The sequence below is a fragment of the Ornithodoros turicata genome, chromosome 1 (genome assembly GCF_037126465.1).
Source record: "Ornithodoros turicata isolate Travis chromosome 1, ASM3712646v1, whole genome shotgun sequence".
NCBI classification, from domain to species: domain Eukaryota; kingdom Metazoa; phylum Arthropoda; class Arachnida; order Ixodida; family Argasidae; genus Ornithodoros; species Ornithodoros turicata.
This window is the reverse complement of record NC_088201.1, coordinates 135,665,314-135,693,205: the sequence shown is the minus strand read 5'-3', so window position 1 is coordinate 135,693,205 and position 27,892 is coordinate 135,665,314. Positions and strand designations below refer to the sequence as shown.

General features: G+C 45.1%; 1 protein-coding gene across 2 annotated transcripts in view; it reads right to left on the bottom strand.

The window, feature by feature from the left end:
- Positions 1-27,892, bottom strand: part of LOC135378632 (thyrotropin-releasing hormone-degrading ectoenzyme-like) — a 294,976-nt gene that overhangs the window by 124,194 nt on the left and 142,890 nt on the right. The window contains exons 1-2 of one of the 2 annotated variants that reach the window (XM_064611714.1): positions 26,018-26,097; positions 2,210-2,299 (exon numbers count right to left, since the gene is read on the bottom strand). The exons of the other annotated variant lie outside the window; for it this stretch is intronic. Of the exons in view, the coding sequence (XP_064467784.1) occupies positions 2,210-2,215 (6 nt within the window). The 5' untranslated portion in view covers positions 2,216-2,299; positions 26,018-26,097. Of the gene's footprint in view, positions 1-2,209; positions 2,300-26,017; positions 26,098-27,892 lie in introns of those variants that run through there. 2 annotated transcript variants of the gene reach the window in all.

Here is a 27,892-nt window from a genome sequence, read left to right as displayed (position 1 = left end):
CACCCCGAATGACAACGTTCTCGCGCTAGATTTGTTGAAAACGGGAGGAGGAGCATATTTTGTGCCATTACGCACGACACAAAATAGGCTCCTCCTCCTGTTTTCATCAAATCAGGGACGAGAACGTTGTCATTCGGGATGGTGGTTGGCTAGGAGCGTGCTATGTGGTGAAGTTCATTTTTAAGAGTGCATGCCACGAATGATAGGGTTTTCACTCCTGATTCCATAAAAGAGAGGGGGCGTACGCATTTTGGTTACAATTTCGATATATGACAATTGACACAAAACGGCGTATGCCCACTGATTCTCTCCAAATCAGGAGCGATATCCCTATCATTCGTGGCAATGGTTGGCGCAGGGCGTGCTACGCGGTGAAGTTGTGTGAAGTTGGTGAGTGTGGGTTTCACTGAAAGTTCTTTTCCGGTACAGCCGTTTTCCGATCCCGCTGTCTGCAGCCTTAAAAATATTAATCACGATGCAGGTGGGTCGAACCGGCGAGGAGGGTGGAGGGCGCAAGAAGCACTCAAGCTAGAGTTGTTGGTAAAGGAGCGCGGGGAGCGCTACACTCGACAAAAGAAGATGTCCTAAAGAAAATAAGACGATAAAGAAGCGCGCTCTATGCGCTCCGCAGTCCCTACTTAGCGCACCCAAGGACTTCACCGCATTGGACGCTTGTAGCTAATCACCGATTCGAATGATATAATGCTGTCTCCAAAGGACACGCCTAGCTTGGACGCGCCTAATATGTCCAAAATAGGCGCCTCCCCTCATTTTCAACAAATCATGACACAGAATGGCCACAGTGGTGTTTTTTGTTTGCCTGCTTCTGTGTGGCCAACAATGGCGAGCCGATCCTGCCAATAGCCCCAGCTCCATCGCCACCACCTCCATCCATTTTAACACTGCTGCAACAACGAAGGCCTCCCGCGGCGTTTGGCGAACGGCAGCCAGAGCGGCGGCGAACAATAGAAACGCGAAGCTTCCTCCGAAGTCAGAGCCGAGTAGATATTTCGCGGTGGGCGACGGAAGGTGGTGGTGGTGGTGATGGTGAAAGGGCTTGCCGTTGTCGGCCTCCCGTATGTGGGCAACGTCACAACTGACGACGGAAGACACAGGGGCGACGCGCGCTAGTGGCCAATCCGGGATTCACCTCGGGTTAGGTCCATCCGGTCGTGCCAGTTTTCGGGAGATCCCGTAGGTGGCGGCACGCGAAAATGCTCAGTAGGGAGCCTTCATAGGCTCCCTATTCCTGAGACTTGTCGAGTGGATCACGTTAGGGAGAAGATCAGAAGACAGTAGCGAATGTTCAAACTGAATTCTTGTGTGAGTGCCCAACATGCAAATCAGAAAGTGTGCAACAGATTGATGAAGATGTCAACTGGAATATGAAGCGTTCGGTCCGCGTATTTGGGTACCTTGTGAATAGCGGGACCAGAATTCACAACAAATGGCTTCGTGAGTGCGCATTGCTGCAGTATATTGTTCGTTATAACATTTTATCACCGAAGCGCGAGCGCGTGTGTTGGTGACTTTTTCACTTGTAATAAAACTGTTTATCGAGTTATATCTTCCTTGAGAGGGTACGGAGTTTCTTCCCTTGTGGGAACGAAGTATGGAAATCTTCGCATGGGACATCGTCCCCCCGTCGTTGTAGAAACGCTGCATGTCGCTAGCTGTGGACGTTTTTCGAGAGCGTCACCTGCCGCTGAGAAAAGCTCGGCGATCTGCCGCTCGAAAAACGCCTCATACGGTTGGGCCTTAAGCGTCATCTGACGCGCGGAGGTTGTTTAAGAATCCAGGAGCCACCGAATCTCAAACTCTAGAATCCGTTGCGGTGGTCGCATGCTCTATATGCCACTTTTTGAAACTACTCGAGAACTGGAGGGAGATGTTCTCAGCGTGGTTTCGCACGCGGGATTTACCCCGAACACACGGCCCAGGTTCCTTTTAGCAAGTGCACTGATCAAGAATTAAAGGTAAATGAACGGAAAGGTTGTGGGTACCCAAATGAAGGCAGAAGAAGAGATGAGCACAGCCAGCGCGAGCGTTTTAGTCTTCCTAGGGAAGATTCCCATGGATTCGTGATGGGCAGTACTTCAGCAAAAAATATCAGTGATAACTGATGTGTTTGTACAAAGCGTTCCGCTTCGCACTGTCATACAGGGTTCATCATTGCGAAATGACAAGCAAGGCAACAAATTCCACTTACAATCATGTCTCTTCGGTGCTACTGTTGGTACCTATGTGTCATCGCCATGGGCACGTGTGGAGTCGAAGCCTTCCTCGGCTCTTTTATTCCCTGCATGGAGACGTCAATATCATTTCTATGTGAATCGTAAATCGAATCTTCTGAAGCTGTTTCGTCGTGAATGAAGCAATAGAAATCATCGACAGAAGTTTACGGCCGCAACCATCTGCTCACCTCTCGATGGAATCGTATATTTCCATAACAACATCACAGCCGGTAATTACATACACCCATATTACAACAACATACATCAATCTGTTTGATAGTCGGGCACATTTTTCATGAGAAATATAATGTTGTAGAGGAAATTGCGATAGAAACTTGAAATGTTATTCATCCCTACTCCTCGGAACCAATCTTCGACCTCATTTTGCTAACTTGAGGCGGTGGAGAGCGTTAATGGGTCTCAACGGACGAAATTTCTGCAGCAGCTCTTCCGGTGTTTGGCAGAGGGACGGACATCCATCAAATGCGACAAAAGCATATTTCCATAACAACGACCACTGTAATTGAAAAAATAAAGAAAATGTTTGATGACTGTGTCACCAAATTAGCACAATGGGAATACCCAGAAGTCTCGTAGACTCCAAATATCCCCTGTAAAAACGTAGCACAGGCATCGCCTTATTCAAACAGGCGTTATGTGAAGTCCATCTTGCCGTGCTTAGCCTATATGGCGCCACGTATTGTGAGGAGTACTCGGCATATGACTTCATTTTCGCGCTAGTAATTGCAGTGCTCTGTGGGACATGTGAAATACTCGTGGGGCATAAAATAAAGAAATTCTAAGTAACGTTGTGATAGATGAGGCAATTAACTGCCACAATTCAACTATACATATTCAGTCATCAGTGACTTCCATCTTTAAACATATTCCAATTTTGAAGCGTATACCTATAACTTTGTTCTCTACCGGTTCGCTGGATTTCTAACCATCTTTGTTACATGGGGTACGCTGTGCTGCTTTCGTCGTAAAGAAAGATTGAGGCAAACACGCCTGCACTGGGAACGGAGATATACCTGCGCCGGAGCGAACAGCTTTAGCAACTTTTAGTACTGCATCTCTGCTATTGGAATACCGGATGCCAATATCGGATTCGATACTGGTGTCTAACCGTAAGCTACATCGTTGCTACTGCAACGTAGCATTAAAAAATACCCGTGTAGAAACAAGCAACATGGAAGAATTATACGCTTACATGTGCATTTGAAACACGGACAGCCTTTTGATGTGGCTATTCGACCGCGAGTCACGGCATTGAACACCAGCCTAAGGTGGCCGCGACGCTAACTCGGGATAATATGGGCGATTCGGCCGTCCTAGGCAAAGCAGAAAGCAACTTGTTCTGAGGAGAATTAGGACAAAGGTAACTGTTCTGGGAACCTGTATATATGCGTGTAGAATAATAATATGCGCAGTATTAGAATCCAAGAAAGGCATGTTGATTCCGAAGAAGAAGCGAGACTTCCATGATTACATGATGATGAAAGCATGGACAGACTCAGCTTCGACAGTCGCTGGGGCAAAATTTGGTGAACTCGCGAATTCCCACACTCTTAAAAATGAACTTCACCACGTAGCACGCTCCTAGCCAACCACCATCCCGAATGACAACGTTCTCGCCCCTGATTTGTTGAAAACGGTAGAAGGAGCCTATTTTGTGCCGTGCATAATGGCACAAAATAGGCTTCTCCTTCCGTTTTCAACGAATCTAGAGCCAGAACGTTGTCATTCGGGGTGATGGTCGGCTAGGAGCGTGCTATGTGGTGAAGTTCATTTTTAAGAGTGCAGGGAAGTAACAGACTTGTTTTGCAGGACAGTGCCTACATATAAGTATTGTCATTACCAACATATCTAGCTATTCCTAAAAACCTAAAGGCCTAGAGGAACTATTCGCGGATGTTACGTCCTCTACACTTTGATATTCTTGCTAAAAGGCAATTATTGGTGAGTACAAATATGTCGGCATGATTATTAGTTGGACGAAATTTTTAAAAAATCCAACAATCGACAGGGTTAACTCTTTTTTTTTCTTAAGAGAGACCGTTCGCGATAGAGAACAGTCGATGTCTCCAATATCTTGTTCAGTTTTCTTGTTTTGGCCAGCATGTTATAGGTGGATGTTTGGTTGTTTTGTTTGGATGTAATGTAACATTAGATGTAATGTTTGGATGTTTTGTGTGGTTTGCCCGTAGCGGACAGGACAGCTGATCCCAAAGCTCCACATTGCCAAATACATGTAATACACGATCATAATATGCTGAGCGGTGGAGGTGTTTGGATGCTGGTTGTTTATTTTGTATCTTTAGAAAATGTCCTGTATGTAAGGCGGCTGACCTATTTCCCTACTGAACTAGTTAGTTTTTGTTTTTGCTAAAAGCCGCGCGTACAGTGTTGGGATCAGTACTTGAAGACGAGCGCTGTAGAGCTACCGTTGCGTAGATGGATGGAACTAATATGAGTACGTTGTTGTTCGTACGTGGTGAGCATCGTGATCTGGGAACCATTCTAACAGTTCCCTTGTTGAAGTTCCAAAATCTCATATCGATATCGCGGATGCGTTGCAGCAACTGCTGTTTGAGTCTTTGGGTTGATAGGCAGTTTAGGAAATAGTGATGTCTCCCGAAATTAGGTCAAAGCAAGTGATCTATGAAAAAGGAAATACCTCGTGTTATCACAGTTCATTCTTAAATGTGAACCACGTTAAGGATTTTTCTAATCACATATTATTGCTCTAGTTATATTCTTCATTAAATGCTCGCCGAGCGCATTACATAACGATGCAAGGAACACGTCATTTTCCAAAATCTTCACGCATTAAAAGTGATATTGAAAAGAGCTACATTACCATGACATAAGACAAAATCTGAATGGAAGTACATGCAATATACATAGTACATCCACATACAGGGTGTCCCACCTAACGTGTCCCTTAATATTTAATATTTAATTAGAGTGATAAAAGAAAAAACAAGTGAAAGTTTGCACCTACTTGAGTTAGAAACAGGTGCTACTTTTGACGTACACGTGTTCCTAACTCAAGTAGCAGAAAAGTAGCGACCGCTTTCCTTTGATCGCCCTCTACAAATATAATTTCGTGACACGTTAGGCGGGACACCCTGTAGACCCGACAGCACAAGGACGTTATATATGTATGTATATAATTGTACAGAGTTTCTTTTTAATCCACTGAACTTTGTAATTTGCTAACTGCACGAACTACTACTATATTATATACAATATACACGGAAATAATATGACCGAGAGTAGGCGCGTGTCCGGTGAATAATAATTAGGAAGTCTCAATTACAGCTGACATATGAAATATTCGAGCTAGCAGAATTGTAGCCTGGCATTAATAAAAAAGAAAACGTGACGAAGAAAGGCGCCGTCAAAAAACCCAAATGGTGCGCGCACACCACGCGCTATTCGAAATCGCATCTATCTTCAATATGAAGGCATTTGCAATTGCAGTGAAAAATATTGATGTTTCTGACGCCGACCGACAAATAAACTATCGAATCTATCGGTTTTTCGAAAAGTAGCTCATTAAACGACTAATTAGGGACCGTCTAACGAAACAACTGCACGAAAGTCTTGTAACTAATTAAAGGATATAAGAAACCTTCTAACCACTTAGCTTATTTACATCACATTGTTTCGTGGGCTCTCGATTTAATTTCCTGCAATCAACGGTGCGACTCTAGCGAATTTTTGTTTTCGTCAAGCACGCCCGTACTATGGGTCGTATCATTTCCCCCACGACGTATATACTGTGTGCAAGAACGTAGTTGTTATTGTGCTCTTGGTCACTCGAAAAGCAGCATTAATAAAAGCGAGATATAGCCACTGTGTGGGTAAAATAGCATATCGAATATAGCACACTTTGGATTCCGTTAGGCATATTGATTCTGTTTTCGTATACACACGAACGCGGCGTGGTGCAAATTCCATGACCAACAGTACACGTGTGTCAGACGAATATTTGCAACATTAGTTCACTAACTTTGTTTTTAGTGGCTTTTCGGAAGCACGAGGATAGCAGAATTGTAGCCACGTATTAGAGAGGCCGCACATGTTTGGTAAGCGTCCTGAAGGTTGCACGATCACCTGATATCGCTTTTAAAAAGCACTTAAAGGCACTCTGCCCATCAGGCGTTAAGACTGCGCATATAAAATTAAGTGCACAGACTGTGATGCCACCTACATTGGCGAAACAGACAAAAGACGTGGGGTAAGACTAAAAGAGCACACAAGGGACGCTGCCAACGCTTCTAGTGTTACTCAAACCAGGATAGAATTAGTCTACCTTTGTTGGCCTTAGGGACATGTATTTAATTTTGGTGGTGCGGTAACCTTTGCACATGTCTAGCGATGTGGCCCTAGAAAGTCCTTAGAGTCCTGATTTATCAGACGTGATGCATCAGACTGTAATACACACTGTGGCCCGCTATCGGATGTGTATGACGCCCTCGTAGATAAGTTGGCTGATGTGCTCGTCTTTGGCCTCTGTTGTACTGATGATGCCACCCGGATAGGCGGCAAAACATTTACGCTGTGCATTTAATCGTTGTGTTAAGCGGTGTTTGCAGTAAAGGATGTTACATTATGAGGTCGTCACCCGACATTTGGAATATATTTTCAAATAAAGTTGTTTCACAAAGCTCATTACATTGTAGAAATCATTCTTATTGCTTATTGTTTAGGGGATATCATTCTTGCAGTCACATGAAGCACTGAAGGGCCAATTTCGAAAGTAAAGGCAATCTGATTTATCTTTTCCCTGAGTTGTTTGCATTCGGCAATCTGATTTATGTTCTTGCCGACATGGCACAGCGTATTCACGAGGTAGCTCCATTTCAGGAGCCTGAGAACACCCAAAGCAATTAGTGTGCTAGCATTAGATATTGTGTGCAGCATTACATACTTGCTTTTGCTAGGGCAACCAACAAGGGTGGATAGAAAGACAGTTGCAACCTGTTTCCACAGAAGACACTCAGATTCATTAGAAATTTCCTGCAAGAGAGCTAAGGCTTTTCCAGATTACTAGAACACGGCTACCTGATTGTAGATAACAAGAACTCGTACACCAGATGTCAGTGCACCCTGCTTTCCATCAAAACAGTTAAAAGGCGTGACCCCCTAAACCTGCACAAAATTCGTGGAGTGTCTTCACTGGGCACTGTCGCTGTTCCTCTCATAAGGTGCTCTCTATGAACCTGACTCCTAGTTCTGGATGCACTGCCTGAGGTAACTTCAGCATGCTTTCCCGACATGAATGGTTGCAACTTCTATGAACAGTGTTGTACGTACTGGAAGCAATATGAAATGCTATGCCTTGACAGGTTATGTTGATATCCTTCTCAAGACCGCAGAGAGATGTTCCTTCCTCCCTTTATTCCAAACCGCACTATCAGACGCAAGCCCACTTGCCACCAAGCCGATGAGTATTGCCTCACAGTCAGGGCAATCAAGAGAATCAATCACTGAGGCTCAGAAAAGCTGTTTTCTATGGGGATATGATCCAGGACTGAGACATGAGTAGCCCCGAGAAAGCATCAGGGTTTCTTCGAATTTTAGATGTGTCAGCTTTTAATTTCCTCCTTCCTCCTTTTTTTATGTAGTACCTGATTACTTTAGCCATGTACCGCTTTGGAGATTGAAGATGTGGAGATGATGTAAGAGGTGGTATTAGGCTTTAGGCACAGTGAGGCAAAGTGTGACAACATACCATCTGAGAATGCTTTCATATCATTCACCCAAAGAGAGGATGGGTATTACAATAGTCGTTACATCTTTTTCTGGTTTTGATATTTATTTGTTCATGAATATACCTCAAAGGCGCTTACGGACATTACATGAGGTTGGACATCAACATGGGCCACCTAACAAATACAGAAGTTACAAGGAACATGCATATGTGAAAGACGGACTCTGCTTTTCATTTGTTCATCAGTCTTCCTCAATAAATTGTTCATTGTAGCAACGGTACGCAATGTCATGAAAGGAGTGCTCATCTATCGTTCCACAAGACTCATTAAAAAGGACTAGTGTTGTGTTTCAACACAACATATTGAACTCATGAATCATGCATCATCCTGAGAGCTATAAGTCATCATAGATACAGATGCTGAAATATTTTAAATGCAATAGCCGTGCTGTGCGAAGAGGTATCTCCAGTTAGGATAATAATAATAATTTATTTTTCATCACATTTTTTTTCACAAGTTAGAACGCCTGCTTAAGCCAATTGGCTTGTTTGCGGGTTGCAGACAACAGCACCATATTTAGTACTCTTTGCCAGATTCTTCTGACATAACTAACAACAACTATAACTGACAACATAACAACAAGCTAACATACAAAATGAATGATGACACAAATCGAGCACCACTACTACAACCACACCACTACAACTATACAACTACATACATTACTATTTACTACTACTATCATACAAACTAACTACTAACTTAATGCACAACTGAAAACCTAAACTTACTGTACATACATAATAACGTTAGGAGCGCTTTACGTGTTCAACAGCCACTTCTTCATTTCTTTTTTGACGCTAGACATTGAGTTCAGCTTTTTGAGTTCATCAGATAGTTTGTTAAATTCATGGGGAACAATAGTACATTTGCCGTATTCTATTTTACAAAAGGGAATTTTATAATGTGTACCAGATCTTAACGCTATGCCTCTTTCTTCCAATATCTTAAATTGAGTTGAAAAGTAATATTTGCATAGAATATTATATTTAAATAAATCGCTAAACTTTAATATTCCCGACTCTACATATATATTCCGAGCTCCATCATTATAACCGTTGTACACTGTTAAATTCAAAACACCCTTTTAGGTGCGATAGGCGAGTAGTTAGAGTATATCTCTACCCTTACTCCCTTTTTGAAGCCTCACTGGAAGAACTGCTGTGTCTGGAGTGTGTGAAATGGGTGTGATAGCTATTGGAGATATTTTCGGTAGCACTTTTGCAGTCATGGGTGTGGATGGATAGCGGACGTATTTTTGTTACTGTTTCCATTTCGTTGCTGCGATACTTTCGTTTCCGATATCTGTTTCTGCTACCGGCCTTTCGATTTCGTTTTCGTTATGTTTCCGTTACTGTTTTCGGTAATGGAACGGCTGTTACAGAGCTGCGGGAGGACAGCCCGTCCGGCTCTATTAGCACCCTGTTTTGCACAAGTGCTGCTTCGGTGTCATGCTACACACTACACAAGTAATTTTGCGTCGTTGGGATGCGCACATCTTGCAAGCCTGAAAATAAATATTGCTGCTTTTTGCCAGGCCCTCAGTATTCATGTATTTTTTTGCATGAGTAAATAAAAACATCATATCATCAGATCATCATCAAATAATGTAGGAACATGTCTTCCGTCACTCGTAGTCCAGCAACTCAAGATGGGCGTAACCTTCATCCAATGTCGCATTCATAAGCAGACGCTCTATGTAGTAAATAATACTGCCATGGTCACGGTGAAATGAAAAAAAGTACGAAATAAGTAACTTAAAATCGTAGGTTCTCATCCTTGTGATATGCTATAGTCATGTGTTGATGTCATGGAGCTACGAGGACTGGGACGAGGTAAACAAGGAATGCACCCTCGAGATCCGTTATTGTGCCTTCTTTCCATGCTCTCGTGAACTATGTAGATCATTACAGGGAATGGAGTTATCAAAATACAAAAACAAAAATGGAAAGTCACTCAAATTCCATCGCACAACAGGAATAGCCATTACCCGAATTCAATACCGGACGACAATTTTAGTTTCTGTTTCTGTTTCCGGTAATGGAGGACCGTGGTATGCGTTTCCGTTTCCGTTATCGTTACCAACTTCAATTTCGGTAATATACCGTTTCTGTTTCTGTTTCCGTTACCATTACCGTTACCCTTCCCTGGTGAAAAGGGTGTAAACAAGTCAAACGTGGCCAGCTCTGCAAGCATATCATGCATGATATCTTCTGTTCGAAGAATGTACAGATGCGCCTCTGACCTCATGGCCAGAGCTTAAGCAACGAGTAAGTCTTTTGCCACATGGTGACTAGCTAAATAGAAATTCTAAGTAACAAAGCTAACAGTGCTGTGAGCATGCGGAGCACGAGAATAGGAAGAGACAAGGACTGACTTCTGGGCAACAGAGTATGCATGCTTGCACCATTCAATCCATATAGTTTTCAAGAAACGCAAAGCTGATGATGCCAGTGAGATTGAATAATTAAGCTGCTTGGGGTTATACATTTCTTGCATGAACATTCTAAGCCAATACCCTTTCATCCCCTAACTCGGTGTTGTGGATACCTGCGACCTCCATGTTGGTTAGTTTATATGCCCTTGTGCAAGCAAGTGCATAAACAAGAACAACAAATAGCTTGTCAGAGCTGTGCTTAGCTGCACTGCATGGCGCAAAAAATTCGTATATATGGTTGATACAAGTCCTCATTGGGATGTGTTTTCCTGAGAGCTGTCCTAGAGCTATAGTATCGCTGTTGAGAGCATCTACTGTAACTAGCTACTTTCGAATTGTTATTTAATTAATGAGTGTCTGGCAAATGAGCTGCTCCTCGTTGAGATTTCAGTGAGTGTCTCAAAAGGGCTGTTGGGTAGCACTATTCAGTCGGAGGACCTCCGTAAAACACATTGTATGCACGGCAAGAAAGTAGACAAGCTGGTGCTTATGTAGATCCATGATAAAAACCCTGAGGTAATGGAGGAAAGGAAAAGTGTGAAACAGAGCGGAACAACATATGTCACACGCATGCTCTCACTGAACAGCATTGCACTAACTGTCAATTTAGCATTTTCGTATCCTTGCTGGGTGACAATCTAGAGAAAATACACCCTCTTCTTGAGGGTGTCATGTTTTCTAGAGGTATACATTTCCACCTAAAAGGGTGTTATTATCGAACCCTCCAAAACACCCAAAGGGGTGTACTACACCGGACTAAAAACACCCTTTCTAAAGGGTGTATTTTCTTCTTGCGGGTGTTCATTTACACTCTAAAGGGTGTTAGTTATGGTATCGCGTGATTACACCCAAAAGGGTGTTTAGAATTTAACAGTGGGGACAATGTTTCGTAACATTTTCTTATGCACAGACTCTATTATATTTTTTAAGTATTGCGCACAATTCCTATATAATGTTATTCCGTAGTTTAATGAAGACACACTCAGCGCAAAATAGATGGATCTCCTGATACTCAATGGTGCATTTCTTTTAATGAAGTACATTTATGCCGAAAGGGAGCGGAGTTTCTTACAGACCTTATCAACTTGCGTGTGCAATTTCATATTATAGTCTAGGTACAGTCCAAGGTACTTTATACTATCCACATGCTCGAGCAGGGGGTAATTAGTACAATTACAAAAATCACCATGCATTTTTATGGGTAATTCCTTAAATATTTTTCCCGGATGTGTAAAGACCACCACCTTAGTTTTTCTACATTCACCACAATTTAATTTTCTCTGTACCATTCCATTACTTTTTGTAGATCGCCTTTAATAACACTCACTGCTTTTTCATAACTATAGTTTGCAACCACTAGCGCTGTATCGTCGGCAAACTGATATAATGTCCCCTGCAACGGTACCTTGGAAATTTCATTAGGATATATAATAAATAAGAGCGGACCAAGCACAGAGCCTTGCGGGACACCATGTGACAAAAGCAACTTAGGACTAAAAAAAGTTGTGAATTTTCACGGATTGACATCTGTTTTCTAAATAATTTCTAAACCAATTTATATATTTCCTCTTATTCCAACAGAATATAACCTACTCAGCAAAATTTCATGATTTATCGTTTCAAATGCCCTTGAGAAATCTATAAAAAGAGAGATAGCAACCCATCCACGATCTAAAAATCTATTTACATCATCATTAAAGTCTTCTAACAGATGAATTGCACTTTTCTTCGGCCGAAATCCATTTTGAGAATCGCTAAGTATTCCCATCTTTTCCAGGACATCAACAACTATATTTTACCGACATATTTCTCCATGATATAGCATAGAGTTGGCAAAACAGACACAGATCTATAACTGAAAATATTATCTTTAGGCCCTTTCTTGTAAATGGGTCTAATTAGTGCTGTTTTAAGACCATCAAGCATCTTACTAGTTTTGAAAATACCATTGAACAAGTGAAATAGACAGTCTAAAAGGAGTTGGCGGATTTCCCGAGGGGTGTAGTTGGTGCCGGATGACACGAAGGCCTAGGTTAGCGGCTTGTGATCCGTGTAGATGGGGATGGGCCGGCCCTCGAGAAAATGGCGAAAGTGCTTCACGGCTAGGAAGACAGCGAGGAGTTCATGTGAAAATATGCTATGGCGCACCTCCCTGTCCTTGAGCTTGCGCGAAAAGAAAGATAGGGGCTGCCATTGGTTGGAAACTTGCTGCTGCAGGACAGCGCCGACGGCCGAGGCTGACGCATCTACCATGAGTACACTGGGCGCGCCGGGTACCGGATGCGCCAGGGCGAGCTTAATCTTGGCAAATGCGTCGATGGTCGACTGCGTCCTGTCGGGGGTGGCAGAGCCACTGTTGGCTGGGGCAGTAAAGCTTCTAAAGGCTGAAGAGTTGATGCGCAGCCGCGTATGAACCGACGATAAAAGTTGACAAGGCCGAGAAATACCCGAAGCTTGCGTGCCGAATGCGGCTGGGGAAAGTCTCGGATGGCTTGAACCTTGGCTGGTAGTGGGGTGATACCGGTGTTCGTGATAAGGTGGCCAAGGAATTCGAGCCGCTCTACTCCGAATTCGGACTTAGCGGCATTGATTACAATGCCAAAGTTACTGAGCCGGGTGAAAAGTGCACGGAGATGTTCGACATGCTCCTGTGGCATAGAACTTGCGATGAGTGGAATGTCCATGTATGCAAACACAAACGGGAGGCATCTGATAACTGAGTCGATGAAACGCTGGAAGGTCTGTGCCGCGTTTCGCAGGCCAAAAGGCATCTGCAGAAACTCAAACAACCCGAATGGCCTGATGATTGCAGTTTTGCCGACATCTTCGGGCGCGACCGGGATCTGATGGTACGCACGAACCAGGTCAACCTTCGAGAAAAGTCTGCCGCATGAAGACCAGCGGTGAAATCTTGCACATGAGGAATGGGGTACCGATGTGGCACCGTGGCACGGTTCAGGGCTCTGTAGTCTCCACATGGCCGCCAATCCCCGGTCTTCTTGGGGAACATGTGGAGAGCTGAAGACCAGTTACTGGAGCACGGTTGGACGATGCCGAGGTCGAGCATGTGCTTGAACTCGGCTCTGGCCACTTTCAGCTTTTCCGGAGCCCAGTGGCGAGGGCGACCATGCACAGGCTGCCCGGTGGTCACGACCTGGTGCACGACGTCGTGTTGGACCGGCAACTTCCAGTTAGGGGGGTGAGTAAGCGCCGGAAAGTCTTGAAGAACGGCCTCATACGCGGTTTGAGGTGGCGGCCACCGGAGGGTCGGGCCGACGGTATGAGTTGGGAGGACGGAACCCTGAACAGACAGATAGTGGTGGTGTCTATTAAAAGGCGGCGGCTCATGTGAACAAGTAGGCCGAAATAGGCTAGGAAGTTAGCTCCCAGGATGGTGTGGGGGACCTTGACGAGGATGAAGACCCAGCGAAAAAAAAGTCGTTGCCCGAGATTCAGGGTCACAATTTTCTCGCCGAACGTGGTGATAGGGGTTGCGTTGACGTCTTGCTGGGTGTTGTTAGGTGCGCAGCGTCGTATCTCGTCAGCGGACGCTGGAATGGCGCACACCTCAGCGCCAGTGTCCACTAGAAACCGCGTGCCGGCGCAGCGGTCAGTGATGAAGAAAAGACATGTACGACTGGTAACTGCGTCAGCGAGGCTGGTCGCCGTCAGTTGCTGACGGTCCCGTTTCCCTAGTGGGAACAAGGAGACCGACAGTTGCGGGCGTTGTCGCCGAAGTTTTGGTGATACGAACACTCTGTGGGGTCGGTAGACTGCGGGCGCAAGGGGCTGTGGCGACGACCGACGCGGCGAGGGCTGTGGGGCCTGGGGCTTCGGAGACGATGGCTAAGGCGAAGCGAGGTGGAGAACATGGTAGTGAGGCGCGCTACCTCATCACGGAGAGCTTGGAAGTCAGCCAAGGTGGGGGTAACGGGGGCGGTGGATGAAGAGACTACAGAAATGGCTGGTGGACCAATATCCATGATCTTATCCGCCATTTCCGCCAAGGCTTCCAGGGACAGTGGAGGATGTCGTGAGGATCATGCGCACGGTGCTCGGGAGTCGCTGTAAGATTGGCTCGTCCACAGCTGAAACGCTATCGCCCAAGAGTTGCTGCATGGGACGGAGGAGTTGGGAGGGTCTCATGTCGCCGAGGACTTAAGCAGGGAGCAGCTGGCGGAGGCGCTCTTGTTCAGAAGCTGTAGTACAACGAGTCAAGGCAGTTTTGACGGCGTCATATGGGCGCTCCGCGGGGTGAACGGTGATGATGTCCCGGGCTTCAGCTGCCTCGTTTGGGCCGAGCGCCCCAAACGACGTGATAGAATTTCGTCAACTGAGCAGTAATACCGCGGAGTGCGAACTGCGCCTCAATATTGGCGAACCAGAGTACTTGATCAGCCGGCCAAAACGGGGGAATCTTGACGGTGAGTGCGTGCAGTGCAGGTTGATGAGCCCTATCACCGTGTGATGGAACGTCCTGCCCGGGAGGGATGGTCGGAGATGTTGATTGAGATTCCATCGAGCTCACGTTCGGGTCACCAAATGAAGGAAACAGGCGGGCCAACCTTCATGTTGCGTGATACTCAAGAAGTGATTCTATTCTAGCAGAGATCGCGCCGGCAACGGCTCGGCACGAGGGGATAGCGATGGCGCTGCATGGCGATAAGATAATGGATATTGCCATGCCAGAGTGTTTTCTTGAGTGTATGCCAGAGTGTATTTATGAGTATCACGTTCGGGTCACCAAATGAAGGAAACAGGCGGACAACCTTCATGTTGCGTGAAACTCAAGAAGTGATTTTATTTCAGCGGAGATCGCGCCGGCAACGGAGCGACACGAGAGGATAGCGATGGTGCTGCATGGAGATGACGCTGGAACCGCTACAAATACAATAGCAGCTAGCTGACATCAATTTAGGTTATAAACCAACAGCATTAACCGCTGATAAATAATCATCGTAACTCATAACCATCATAACCATGATCATGACACTTGGCATTCGGGAGAGGAAAATCACTTGCGCTGCGCATGCGCCAGCAGTGACGTCACGTGTCGTTCTTTGCTGCCGCCGCCTTGCCATCTGTTCGCTTCGTGTGCGCTAGCAGACAGCGGTTTGCTCGAGGATGCGATTTGTGGTGCTGAAGCAAATTTGCTGAATATTCCGTTCAAGTTCCTCACTAGACGCCCGTCGATGTCCACCAGGTGACTGAACGTTTCAGTAACGCCTGCGAGTTGCACGGTCGGTTGGAAAGATAAGGGCGTATGTACAAAATTGTTCCCTGGGCCGCTTTGTTAGTACAGATATGCAACAAGTGCAAGCCCACTTTTTCTAAGCTGCACTCTCTCAGCCCAGGCAACGGCAGCACCAGATGTACACAACTTCCGAGTGAATTAGGAAGCACGAGTGCAATTCTGACGCTGATAGGTACGTCTCATGCTCTGTTACACTATAATACACACATGCCATTCGCGCTCAATGCAATTATTTTGGAGGTGTTGCAGCAAATGATGCTGTTGCACAAAACGGCAGTCGGGTGCGTAAAATACACCCATGCTGTCGAGTTCGACTAATTCTGAAAGAAGGAAGTCACAGTGTTCCAGACTCAGAACGTCAGTTCCCATCGTCTTCGACTAATTCGGGTGGCGCTTTTTGACTATCTAATTGTATCACGTGTTCTACGTAAACACATAAGTCGGTAAATATGTAACAAATATCGTAGTTCCGGCAGTTATCGGGAATCTTTGGTTGTGCTTAATTATTCCTATTATTTTGTACTTGTTTTTACTCAGAATTCCCATGCTGTATTCTTAACTGGGAACAACAAAATAAAACACATGAGAATTGTCTTAATACTGAGATTTTATTATTACAGATTTCAGATCTTCATGCATGGAGAGAAGAGATGCAGAAGGCAGCCAACAGCCATTTTACAAAAGGCACAGGAGCACAAATATTGAAAGGTGTGTGTTTAAAGTGTTATTATATCTGTAACTGATCGGGTGCTCTTACAGTGAAGAACATCAAAGGAGGAAGATCCATAAAATCACAAGGTTCCGTCACGCGTGGGACAACCTGCAATGATGATTCGTCTGCAACGTTCCAGACTGACAATGTTGTAGGACATAACAGGACGTGTGCTCCGGGGCCCCCCACCATCTCGGTCATGATCAGAGCCGACAATTAAGGCATAACATTTTAAAATTTCCAAAGATTCTTCAAGAAGTGGCATGCAGTTCAGAATTTGCATGACTACAACTCCACCACGTGTACAGCCTGAGACAAAAGTTCACGGCACTGGTGCTTCAACTGGTGCTGGTTCAACTTTGAAGGCAGTAGTCAGCATAAATAAGTTTTACCTCTGTGCAATGATTGCCGATTCAAGGCAATAACAAACTCATAGTTTCACCACATCATCTAAACTTCCTCGGCCTGTTACAGCTTGTTTCTGTGCACATCATCATCTTCAAGGTGCATATCCTGTGGCACGCAAACACAGGAGTGGTTACATGAACTATCACTCATCAAGCATTTGTGAGGAGATTGTTGAAAGAATCAGTCAGACAGGTGTGTTTCATATTATTGTTTGTTTATTTTATAGCTTAGAGACTTTTACTGTTATTCCATGACAGCGTACACTGATTACTGATAGGAGGACAGAGGGCAAGCCCTGTTGAACAGTCCAAGACACAGTCAATGGAAATGTCTATACAGTTTGAGGGAAACAGAAATACCAAGAGCACATGGCAAGTATAAGAAACAAATAGCCAAGATATTGCACAGCAGAGACATGCAAATAATCAGAACGTAATTGCATGTCACCCTACGTATACGTCCTGTTTGTTCGCGTTTTTGAAGGATGCAAGATTATTGTGTTGGAACAAACAAACACGTAGAGCTGTGTTTCTCAAACTGCAGGTCATGAGCCCCCCCCCCCCCCCAAATGAGCCTTCTTCTGGGGGCCAGGAGGGTCCGATTAGACAACCGATAAGCATTGCTTGCATAGCTTGATATGGCTTGAGTCACACAGACCTACGTATTGATTTGCTTCTACTAAGAAAGCAAATACATCCTTAAAATTAAATCAATCCTTGTTCGAAAACATCAATAAGTATTTTTCGTAGCTCCCTCTGTGATTGTTGTGTTTTAAATAAATTACAATATAAATGTATCTGCGTCATTGAAAAAAAAGTAAATTTTCAGAAGGTGGGGTGAAGGTAGGGGGTCATGGTGGTTTGTTGGTACTCAAAGGGGTCACATACTGGCAAAGTTTGAGAAACGCTGGCATAGAGGGATGTCGTTCCAAATTTAACTACCCAAGGACAAAAGGAAGAATGGACCGAAATTAGTGTGGTAAGTAGGAAACCAGAATTAATCGTGCTTATGCCTGAGAGAAGGGTGTGGTGTAATTGTGCATGGCTAACTGAAGTTTACTAGAAGGTGTGTAAAATAGCTGGTACATAACCTAAGCTACTTTATACTTCACAAGCTGGTGTACATTCAAGATGCGGTAAAGGGGAAAAGCATATGAGACGGACTCCTCAGGATCTAAAAGAAGAATAACCTGCAGTGCCCGCTTCCGTGTCAGGAGAAGGGGTTGAAGATATATGTGAGGCCATAAGTGATTTGTGAGTGGATAAGGGCGTAACGCACACAGTGATTTATCCAGACCCCCTACACCATCCAAATGATCAGTGACACCCCCTTAACTTTTCCACCAGTGTACCCCCTACAGGGGGTGCCCTTGCGATTTCAGTGTTAGACACATGTCGGTAGTTATATGTTACGCTATAATGACGTAACTACGATAATGACCCCCCCCCCCCATTTTTTTCAACACCCGTCCGTGCTTGTGATTCTGGATAAATGACAGCACACAGAACATTAACGGCATCTGAGTTTAGCAAATGTGAAGACACCAGACGTGATTCTCCTTTTAACAAAGTGAATGTGATGTTGCCACTGTGGTATCGTTGGAAGTATGCATCAACCACCCGTTCCTCATTCCACACTTTATTCTCCTTTCTGCGCCATGCCGATGAGGCTGTCCCAAAACTCACGTGCACAGTATATCACAGCCACCCGATATTTTCATGGAGCAGAATGCCCAGAAACCATACGGATCATACCCGAGTGAGTTCATGTGGCCCCAGCCTAAGAACATTGCTAGCGAGGTTAAGGTTTTTTTTTTAGATATCGTGGAAACGGGGTTATTGTGAAGATCGATTCATGGATACAAGCCTGGTAATACTCTCCTATCAGTTGGAGGTGGCACAACACATGAGCCATGTTAATAAACTGTTTTTGATTTTTTTTGCAATTTGGAAAATGGCATGCTTACTCAAAGATTCATTGTTTCATGCCCAACCAGAGGGATAAACCTCAATGCGTGTTCAAAGCATTAATGGACTGTCATGTGTTGTCACATGACAATGCTGCATTCGTGAGTAAATGACGTAGATGTGAAGGTCTTTAAACATGAATTCAACAGAAATACTCTGGGTGTACCTCCTGCTGCTTGGCATGCTCTTAGAATCTGGTTGCAAAGCTGAATCAATGTTTGTACAGCCTGGGAGAAAAGTCTACGAAACACCAGCGTGTCGCATTTCTTCATTGGAACGACACTCTAGCAGCAAACAGAAGCAGGCACACACACTGAGAGGTGCATGGAACAGCCAGTCACCAGTTTCCTTGTTCAATATCCTCCTGCTGGCCAACAGAGGGCCGCTCCGGTGAAGCGCAAGCTAATAGGCTCATTGATATGGTGTCTAACTGAAATTTATGTTCTATTTTCAAACGATGGATTGTTAACGATCAAAAAGACCAGTAAAAATATACAAGACTGGACCTGAACTGCATTTTTGGCTCACTGATGTTACTTAAGAGCTATGTTTCCTTGAGGTGTGAAACAAAGCTTTATAAAATGAATCAACCAAGTTGTGTGACCTAACGGGCGTATACTGAGCAGATCTATAATATAGATTTGCAGTATCTTCAGGACTTTTGCCTTTCATGTCACAAATGCTAAATAAGTGTAATCAAGCATACCGTGGAAATCAGTTGCTGAGGCAAGGCACACGAACATCCAAACATTTGTGATTGCGCCAGTTATTTTCACGCACAGTATGACCTTCTGAATTCCCAGTAGCTGTTCGAACATCAGGTTCAGAAATGTTGCTCTTATTTGCATTTTTGCAGTGGTTGCCTCTGACATGGCTGCACCCGTCTTAACTCCCTGCATCTTTGTTGAGACAAAGCAGAGTTGTTTGGCATTTTTGTTCAGTGGTGTCACAGCAGGTTTAGCATAGCATAGTCAACAGGGATGTAGCCACATAGAACCCCCCACACTTATAGCCAACACTAGCGCGAGACAAGATAGAAGCCAACTTCAATAGACAAGGTGTACTGATGTGCATGATAAATTTAAAAATAACAAAAGAAGACAATTGAGCTGGTGTGATGGCAATATGTTTTTTCTTCAATCTAATTAAATAATTATGCATTATGTATAGCCATAATAAGTTTCCTAATGCTTGTTGTAAGGGTGTACATTTCCCAAGATAAATCATTCACAAGAATACACACAATGGATTTGAGCTCATTAAGGCTTTATGTGTGCAATGCCAATTGATGTTATAACTTTCATGGTAGAAAGCATCTGTTGCAGATTAAGAAAACAATACCATCAGTCAGGGGTGCAGTCACGCGGGAAGTTGTCTCGTTATATTGCAGGAGAGTACTCTGTACTGAAGAGAAAAACAACAACTTTATTTCAGGATAATGGGTGGGGAGTCTCATCACCGGGGGCGATACTCCAGCCCATTGCTGGAGGTGAAGCAGTGAATGAAAGAATGGGTCCCGTTAACTGTCCCGTTAATGGGTCCCGTTAATAAACTGTGTGATTAGAATGGCTGAGTGGGCCTGTTAGTATACAGCTGTACGAAGAAATTGGAGCTGTAAGCACAAGGGACCAGTCCTGTGTATGTGTGTTCTGTATGTGCCTTGTCCTTACAGCTACAATTTCTTCATATTAGCTATGCACCAACAGGCTCACTCTGCCATTATATTCAGTTTATGCTTTATTATGTGTGTTTATGTCTCTCCAGTACTGAGTACTCTCCTGCAATGTAACGAGACAACTGCCCCTGTGATTGCGCCCCTGACGGACAGTATTGTTTTCTTAAACTGCAACCGATGCTTTTTACCAGAACGTACTTAGTGCCAGTACACAACTATCTCATAAAATGACCCACTTGTGGTGCCATGTATAGAATCTATGCACACTTTTCTTGGTGTCCAAATGCCTTAACAGTTGTTTTTGCCTGTCATGAGAACTAGCAAGAAATCCTGAACAAGTCCTCCTTCTTGAAACAAGTCAGTATTTCCCTATTGAAATAGAGTAGCATCATCCTTCTTGCCTTTGTGTGTGAGGGAAAACACTGAACTGCTTGTTTGAGCTCTGACCAACAGGGCAACACTGCTTTGATTGTCGTCGTCTTTCATCTCACTGTAATATATACACACCACCTCATGGTGGTGTACAAGTACTGCCTTGTAGTGAGGTGAACTGAATCCTGTGCAATGTGCCATCCATCGCACCTCAAATACTAATCTACATAGAAAGCCGAGTGCTACACAGTCACATAGTTTCCCGAATATAAACAAACACTTTCTTGAAGGTATAAGAAAAAAAAAAGACATTCCAGTGGTGTATTACAGGGGCCTGCACGGGCTGTCTCTACTGCATCTTCCTCTGTCTTTGCCAGTGGGGTGTGGCACAGCCCAAAGTCACGTGCATAATAGCAAGCTTGGAAGACAAATGATACCTTGCCAGTTTTGAATGTTGCAGACACATCAGGAAGGCAGGTGTCCCCACGCATGACGGAACCTTGTGATTTTATGGAACATTTCCTTTGATGTGTCCTCTCTGTAAAACACCTGATCAGTCACAAATATAATAACACTTTAAACCTCTACCTTTCAGACTTTTTGCCCTTGTGCCTTTAGTGAAATGACTCTTGGCCTCATTCTGCATTTCTTCTCTCCATGCCTGAAAATATGAATTGAGCAAAAATAATGCAATATGTCCTCAGTTTGAACACAATTGGCATGCGCGTTTTGTAATTTCGTTGCCCCAGTTAAAAATTCAGCATGAGAGGTCTGAGTAAAAACACAAGTACAAAATAATAGAAATTAAGCAGAACCAAATTTTACTGATAATTGCCGGAACCACGATATTTCTTACCGGCTTCGGTGTTGAGATGGAACAAGTGATCCAAATAGATAGTCCGAACACGCCACGAACTCGGCGGAATGGGTGTACATTACGCGCCAGACTGCCGATTTATGCTACTGCATCATTTGTTGCAAAACCTGCAAAATAAGTGCGTTGAGCGCGAATGGTAATCTATATTAGTGAAACAGAGCATGAGACGTACTTACCTGCACTCGCGCGTCCTAATTCACTTGGTTGTGTACATTTACCTAGTGCTGCTGTTGCCTGGGCTAAGAGAGTGCTACTGAGAAAAAGTGGACTTGCATTTGTTGCAATCTGCGGAAACAGAGCAGCCCATAGAGCAATTTTGTTCAAACGCCCTCACCTTTCAACCAAACATGCTACTCGCAGTGTTACTGAAACGTTCCCTCACCTGGTGAACATCGACGGACGTCCAGCGAGGAGCTTGAACGGAATATTCAGCAAAGCTGCTTCACTGGTTTCACGTCTCTACGACAAATCCATCCTCAAGCAAACCACTGTCTCCTAGCGCATGCGCACAACAAGCGAGCAGACGACAAGGCGGCGGCAAAGAGCGACACGTGACGTCCTTGCTGGCGCATGCGCAGCGCAACTCATTTTCCTCTCCCGAAGGCCAAGTATCATAACCCATTTCACCGTTGCCAGCAAAATTCACAAACACGTTGAAATCTGGTATTTCCGTTGCAAGTTTTGTCCGACGTTGATGGTTTGTTGAATGTAGAATGCAGAAGCAACGTTGGTATCTGTTGGATATATCTACTGTTGAAAGCTTAGTGTTGACTTAACGTTTTTTCCGCGTTCGCGATCTACAGTTGTTACGGTATGGTTGAAATAACGTTGATTCAGACCAAGCTTTTCTATATTCAACGTTTTTCAACACTCGGCAACGTAGATTCAACATTCCGACAACAGTCAACGTTGACTGGGGTACTGCCTTGCCTTGTCACTGTAAAATTCTTGGGGTTTCGCATCATTCGCGGTTAGTAATCGTATTAAAGAACTTAGCACTTCTGCGTTGGAGGCTGATATGTTTGAGTCGTCCATATTTGTAGCACTCTAGCTGTTTACTCTTCTTTCTTCGGCTCATCCAGACTAGCGACCATTTTCAATGACTTCGTCACAGTGCTCGAGCACAGGATGCCCCGATAAACCGGGTGATTTGACATAATCGTGATTTGACATTTAACATTATTTGACGCTTTACTTCAGGGAGCATGTTGCTCTTCCAACCATTCAAACAACAATTTTATTTTGATGGTGATGGTTCTAGAGTTTCCTGTATCTACCCCATACCGGCAGTGCTGCGGTGAAATGGAATAACGAGTTGCCTCACAGTGAGGACCGAAGACCCTATGGTGTCAAAAAAGTTCCGAAGTGCTTTGAGGGCAGAGCGTGGGTGGGTTGTGTTTGGTCATGGCCAAATAAATTTTTACATAGTGAGACTGTGGGAGAGTGAGCGTCCAGCTGATTTAGATGCTCTGGAAGTGTGGTAAGGAAGGGTTCGTATTGGGGGCAATGGAGAAGGATGTTCTAGATCTTCCAGATTACCGCTGTGCCGGTATCTTGAAGTCTTAGCTTGTCGCAAGCTGTAGAATCCACGTTGAGTCACAACCGATAAATTAGTTCACCGTCTTGGCGAGAGGTATTTCGTGACATCCGGAAATCGAGCATTCGATATTAGTGAGTTTTAGTATACCGTTGATAAAGTTATCGTGCCTATCGGAACCAATCGCAGTGGTGCGTGACTCAGAATCTTATCCACTGATTGGTTCCGGTTGATACGGTTCGACGCAAACCACGTTATCAACGGTCTGCTAAAAATCTCTATTTGTACACGAATTATCGTCAAATCGTTTCGGCCTTTATGTATTGGAAAGGAACACTTCAAGCGATATTGTTCTTTATATGTTGACGTATAGCCAGAGGCAAAGATAATCAAGTCAAGTTTGGAGTAACACTCATTTCATCTGAAATCACAAATTTCGCATTAAACACGTGCTGTTGGAAATGACCCAGCAATGGCGGGTGTCATACCCACACACCGCCTGTCACCGCCTGTGGGTTCGACCTCCGGGGCTTCTTTAATCAGCAGCCGTTCTTTCATGAAAATGCAGGAGGCACCGATTCCTCAACGCGTTAATCCTTTATTTTATGACGTTAGGGATCTGATACGTACAGTTTCCACCCCTATATCCCCACATTTAAAAGACAGGCCTAATTTCACCAACTCTGGCATGTTCCTAATAACGTCAAACGACGCTGTGCAATAATTCAGCCATCTGTTGTGCCATTTCTGAAGTCAGGAACCCGAAGACAGAGCACGTGAGCTGTAAGAAGTGATACTAGACTTCGAAAAACAACCAGCTGGCTGTATCCGTGTATGTCCGGCTGTATGTGTATGTCTATCCGTATGTGTATGTCGGCTATCCGGCTGTATGTGTATGTCTCGAGGTTGCATGCTTTTCTGTGTTGTTCTACATGTGTTTTTGAGTATATCAAACTTCTGTTTTAGTTTTGCAGTGTTTCTTCTGTTAGTATCTGTCATTTTTCGGAATGTGTATCACCGATGATACCGTATGCATTTACGGGAGTGGTCGTTTGACAATATTCTGCTAAGTATTTCAGTGTTTCTTCTACCTTTTGTGCGGTATTTTTCGTGCAGATTAGCTGTAAAGCCGAACTGGTATTGTTCCATATCATCCACCATGGCTGCATGTTTCTTTTTCTTTCTTTATTACGGGTGATCCCTCGGACGAGGATACACTGTATAAGCAAACATAAGTGTGCCACATGCCGCTGTGAGAATTTGTTTTAAATGGGATAGCATTTCTTTAACGCACTTTTCAGCCACGGTAGAGCGTAGCGTCAGTGGAGAGGGGTCCTTCCATTCTTCCTATGCGCAATCTCTCCCTCGTTTGTTTCTTTATTGCGCTCTTTGGCTGATAAGAAACGTTTCGGCGGGCGGAGACGTAGAAGATGGGAAAGACTTCAGGATAGCTGTTCGTAAAACGCGATAGGTCAGACACCTGATTCCTTCGAAGTGGCTGACATCAGTGGCTGACAGGAAACGGCGTGTGGCAAAGCCCACTACTGTTGCTGCCGAAGGAGAAGCCAGCCGATACACACGTGGCGCTGCACACATACTAAACCATACTAAATATTTCCGCATAATCGCCGTACGAGCGCCGGCGAACGTACACATCGGCGTGCAGAAATCCAGCGTGAGTGACGAGTGGCACAGGAGACGTTTACTTTAGACATCTTGGGTGATGTGAATTTGCTGACCAGACGCAAAGGACAATGACAGACTGTGTGTTCACGAGAAGTGTTAAGCATGGTTTACACTACTGCGGTCCATTGCGTTCCATCGCGGGCGAACGTTATAGTTACCGTGGGAACAGACACGCGCGTGACATTCCGCAGCAGAACGGAAGGAGCTCTCCCGAGCGAGAGTCGCCCGAGCCGGAACAAATCGCCACCCTCTACGTTTGTGTGCTGAAGCGCTTCTGCTTCCTCTTTGGCACTTCGCCAAGGGGTACAGTAATTTTGTGTATTATTTTCTTTTCATAGCAGAAGTTTGTTGGCAGATCAGAATTCTGGAAATGCAGTTTTCACTGCGTATTTTTGTTTCGGACGTGCCTGCAGCCACAATTTGGGACCTTTGATTCAACAGAGACAGAAATTGCTATCGGATTTTTCGCTTTGTATGATTTTCATTGTAAATTGTGATGTTTCTGCATTCTTAGATACATAAAATCAATACCGGTTATGCAACATCCTCTAGTAATTTTGTGTAACAACTTTTACCCTCAGATGTATGATGTACCATATATGATACATGTACAAATTTCGTTGGCGCTGACCAGACCACGTCCCAGATATTGTTCAAGTTCGAATATTCGAATTGCAAAGGTGTAGTACTGCATTGAGAGACAATTTTTTACTGACAGAAAAAAAAAATCGAAATATATGGTTAAGCGCGAATGAATCTGGCAATAACAGGTGGCTTGAACACCCCATAGCAACTTATGTCGATTACCTCTCTGCTACAGTACCTCGTCCACATGATGTTAAAGGTAAGAAAAGAAGCGGCGGCTGTCGTACTGTTGTTGAAATCACACAGTCACTATACATATACACGCAGCTACCTTCCGCTCCATACCTTTCTCCACTACCCACACCGTGAGTGGTAAATATTTCATCAAATGCATGTCTTCGGAGGGCCACAAAGAGGAGAAGAAAAGCAAGAATTCTGCATAACGTCCCCGTTCGTTCCACGGAGAGATCAGAATGGGTGCACTTACTTTTTCTAGGCGTGAAGTGATTTACGTGTATTATTGACGAGCCGCTTGTTACGCCACCATCCTTTGTAGCTCATGGGCTCCGGACGGAAACGTTTCCGGTGAATGTCAGCGCTTGGGAAGGCGTGCAGTGCGGAAACTCCAGTACTTGGCCGCTCTGCGGCGAACACGAAATGCAGAACCTTTGGGTGGAAAATTGCAGGGCGTATGGAATTGAAAGGTTTCATGTACGACGCATGAAATAAAGCCTAGGAACGTGGACTCCCAGACAACTTGTGAGCTACGCAGTAGTGTATGGTGTACTTTACGATTTGGACGCAGACCAGAGTATGGGCACCAAACAACGAATAGAATCACGTTTTTCACGGAAGGAATCACGGCTCTCCCCTTTCCCGTTGCTGTTTCCCGCACAGCCGTATTGAACGCAAACCCAATACTTCACGTCGACTTTTACTTCTTACGTCCACAAATCTCCTGGCGGACTGCGAGCATGGGGGAGTCCCCGTTTTTACATGAGGGAGTGGGATAATAATGTCAAGACACTTTCGAGACACTTCTGGGAAATGAGGACTATGAAGAATACTGGGAATAGGAGATACACCACAAAGCCCCGTTCGTTTTACAAAATAAAGGCATAACTCCGCAGGCAACACTAAGGTGCTAATAAACAGGTACACTTGCAGCAGTGAGGAGGCTATTTGTTACCTGACGCGTGCCTAGTGAAAATGGATATGATGATCCGTGGTATCGGCTATCTTTCACCTTATGACAGCGTTGGGTGTTATAATGTTGGAGGCAATGTGCTGATTTGCTAAGTTGTAAGGTTTCAAGGTGCTAGGGTGTGGTAAAGGGTATTGCAAGTTTCATCCGATCTGTAACAGCTTACAACACCCCAGCAAGATACAGTACTATAAAGTGTGAAATGCCATAAGGAGTTGTGGCGGCCCGTGTGTGATGACGAAGACGTGCCTCTGCTGCCACGCGCTACGGCGCTGGCACGGCAGTTCTACCGGCACCGTCCTAGCGTGAGGCCACGACCATCTGCCCGCTGGGACATTCCATCATCGCCGGTCGGGACTCATGTAGAGGGATACCACCTCCTCTACATTTGGTGACCCGAACAACGAACACCATGTTCGGCATAATTCGGCCAAGCACCATCCCAAATTACTGCAAGCCCACCTCCGAAGGTACGGTGCAACGTTCTACCGAGGAACCGCTAGGCGACGACGTCAATTCACCGCGGCTCCACTCATCGCAACGCCCGACCGCGCCACACCATGGTCCTACCCACCTTACCCATCTACCCAGATCACGTCGCCATGGTCTCGCACTCTGCGTCACGTCGCCACACGCTTCACGATGGCACTCCTCGGGCTACCACCAGCGGCACCTTCCCGAGCATCACGCTCCTGTACCGGTCGCGGTACGCCGCTGTCGACCGCGCCACCCGCATCTGCTACGCCAGCGGTCAAGGAACCCTGCCCGCCTCGCCTTCCCACCTGGCTTTTGTGCAACATAGTGGCAGTCCAGTCCATCCAATTGCGGTCAAGGGGCACCGGGACCAACGTTCCACCGGGGTCACGCACGGAGGCCACAGTGAGTTTTACTCCCGGTCTCCACGTGCTTCACGATGGTCCTCCCCGGCACTCTCCGTGGTGACAACACTACGAGCTCAACGCTCACGAACCGGTCGCGGTTCTGTCGTCCCACTCTCTTATCACTTCGGCCTACATGCATGCTCTCCGCTTTGGCCCGCCCCTGGAACCCTCCCGGCCAGCTCTTGTCCGCACCGTTCAGCCCGCCACTTCTGCCCACTCATCACAAGACGCAAGACCAGCCGTCCCTGTACTGCGTGTCGCCCGTCTTCCTCCTCTT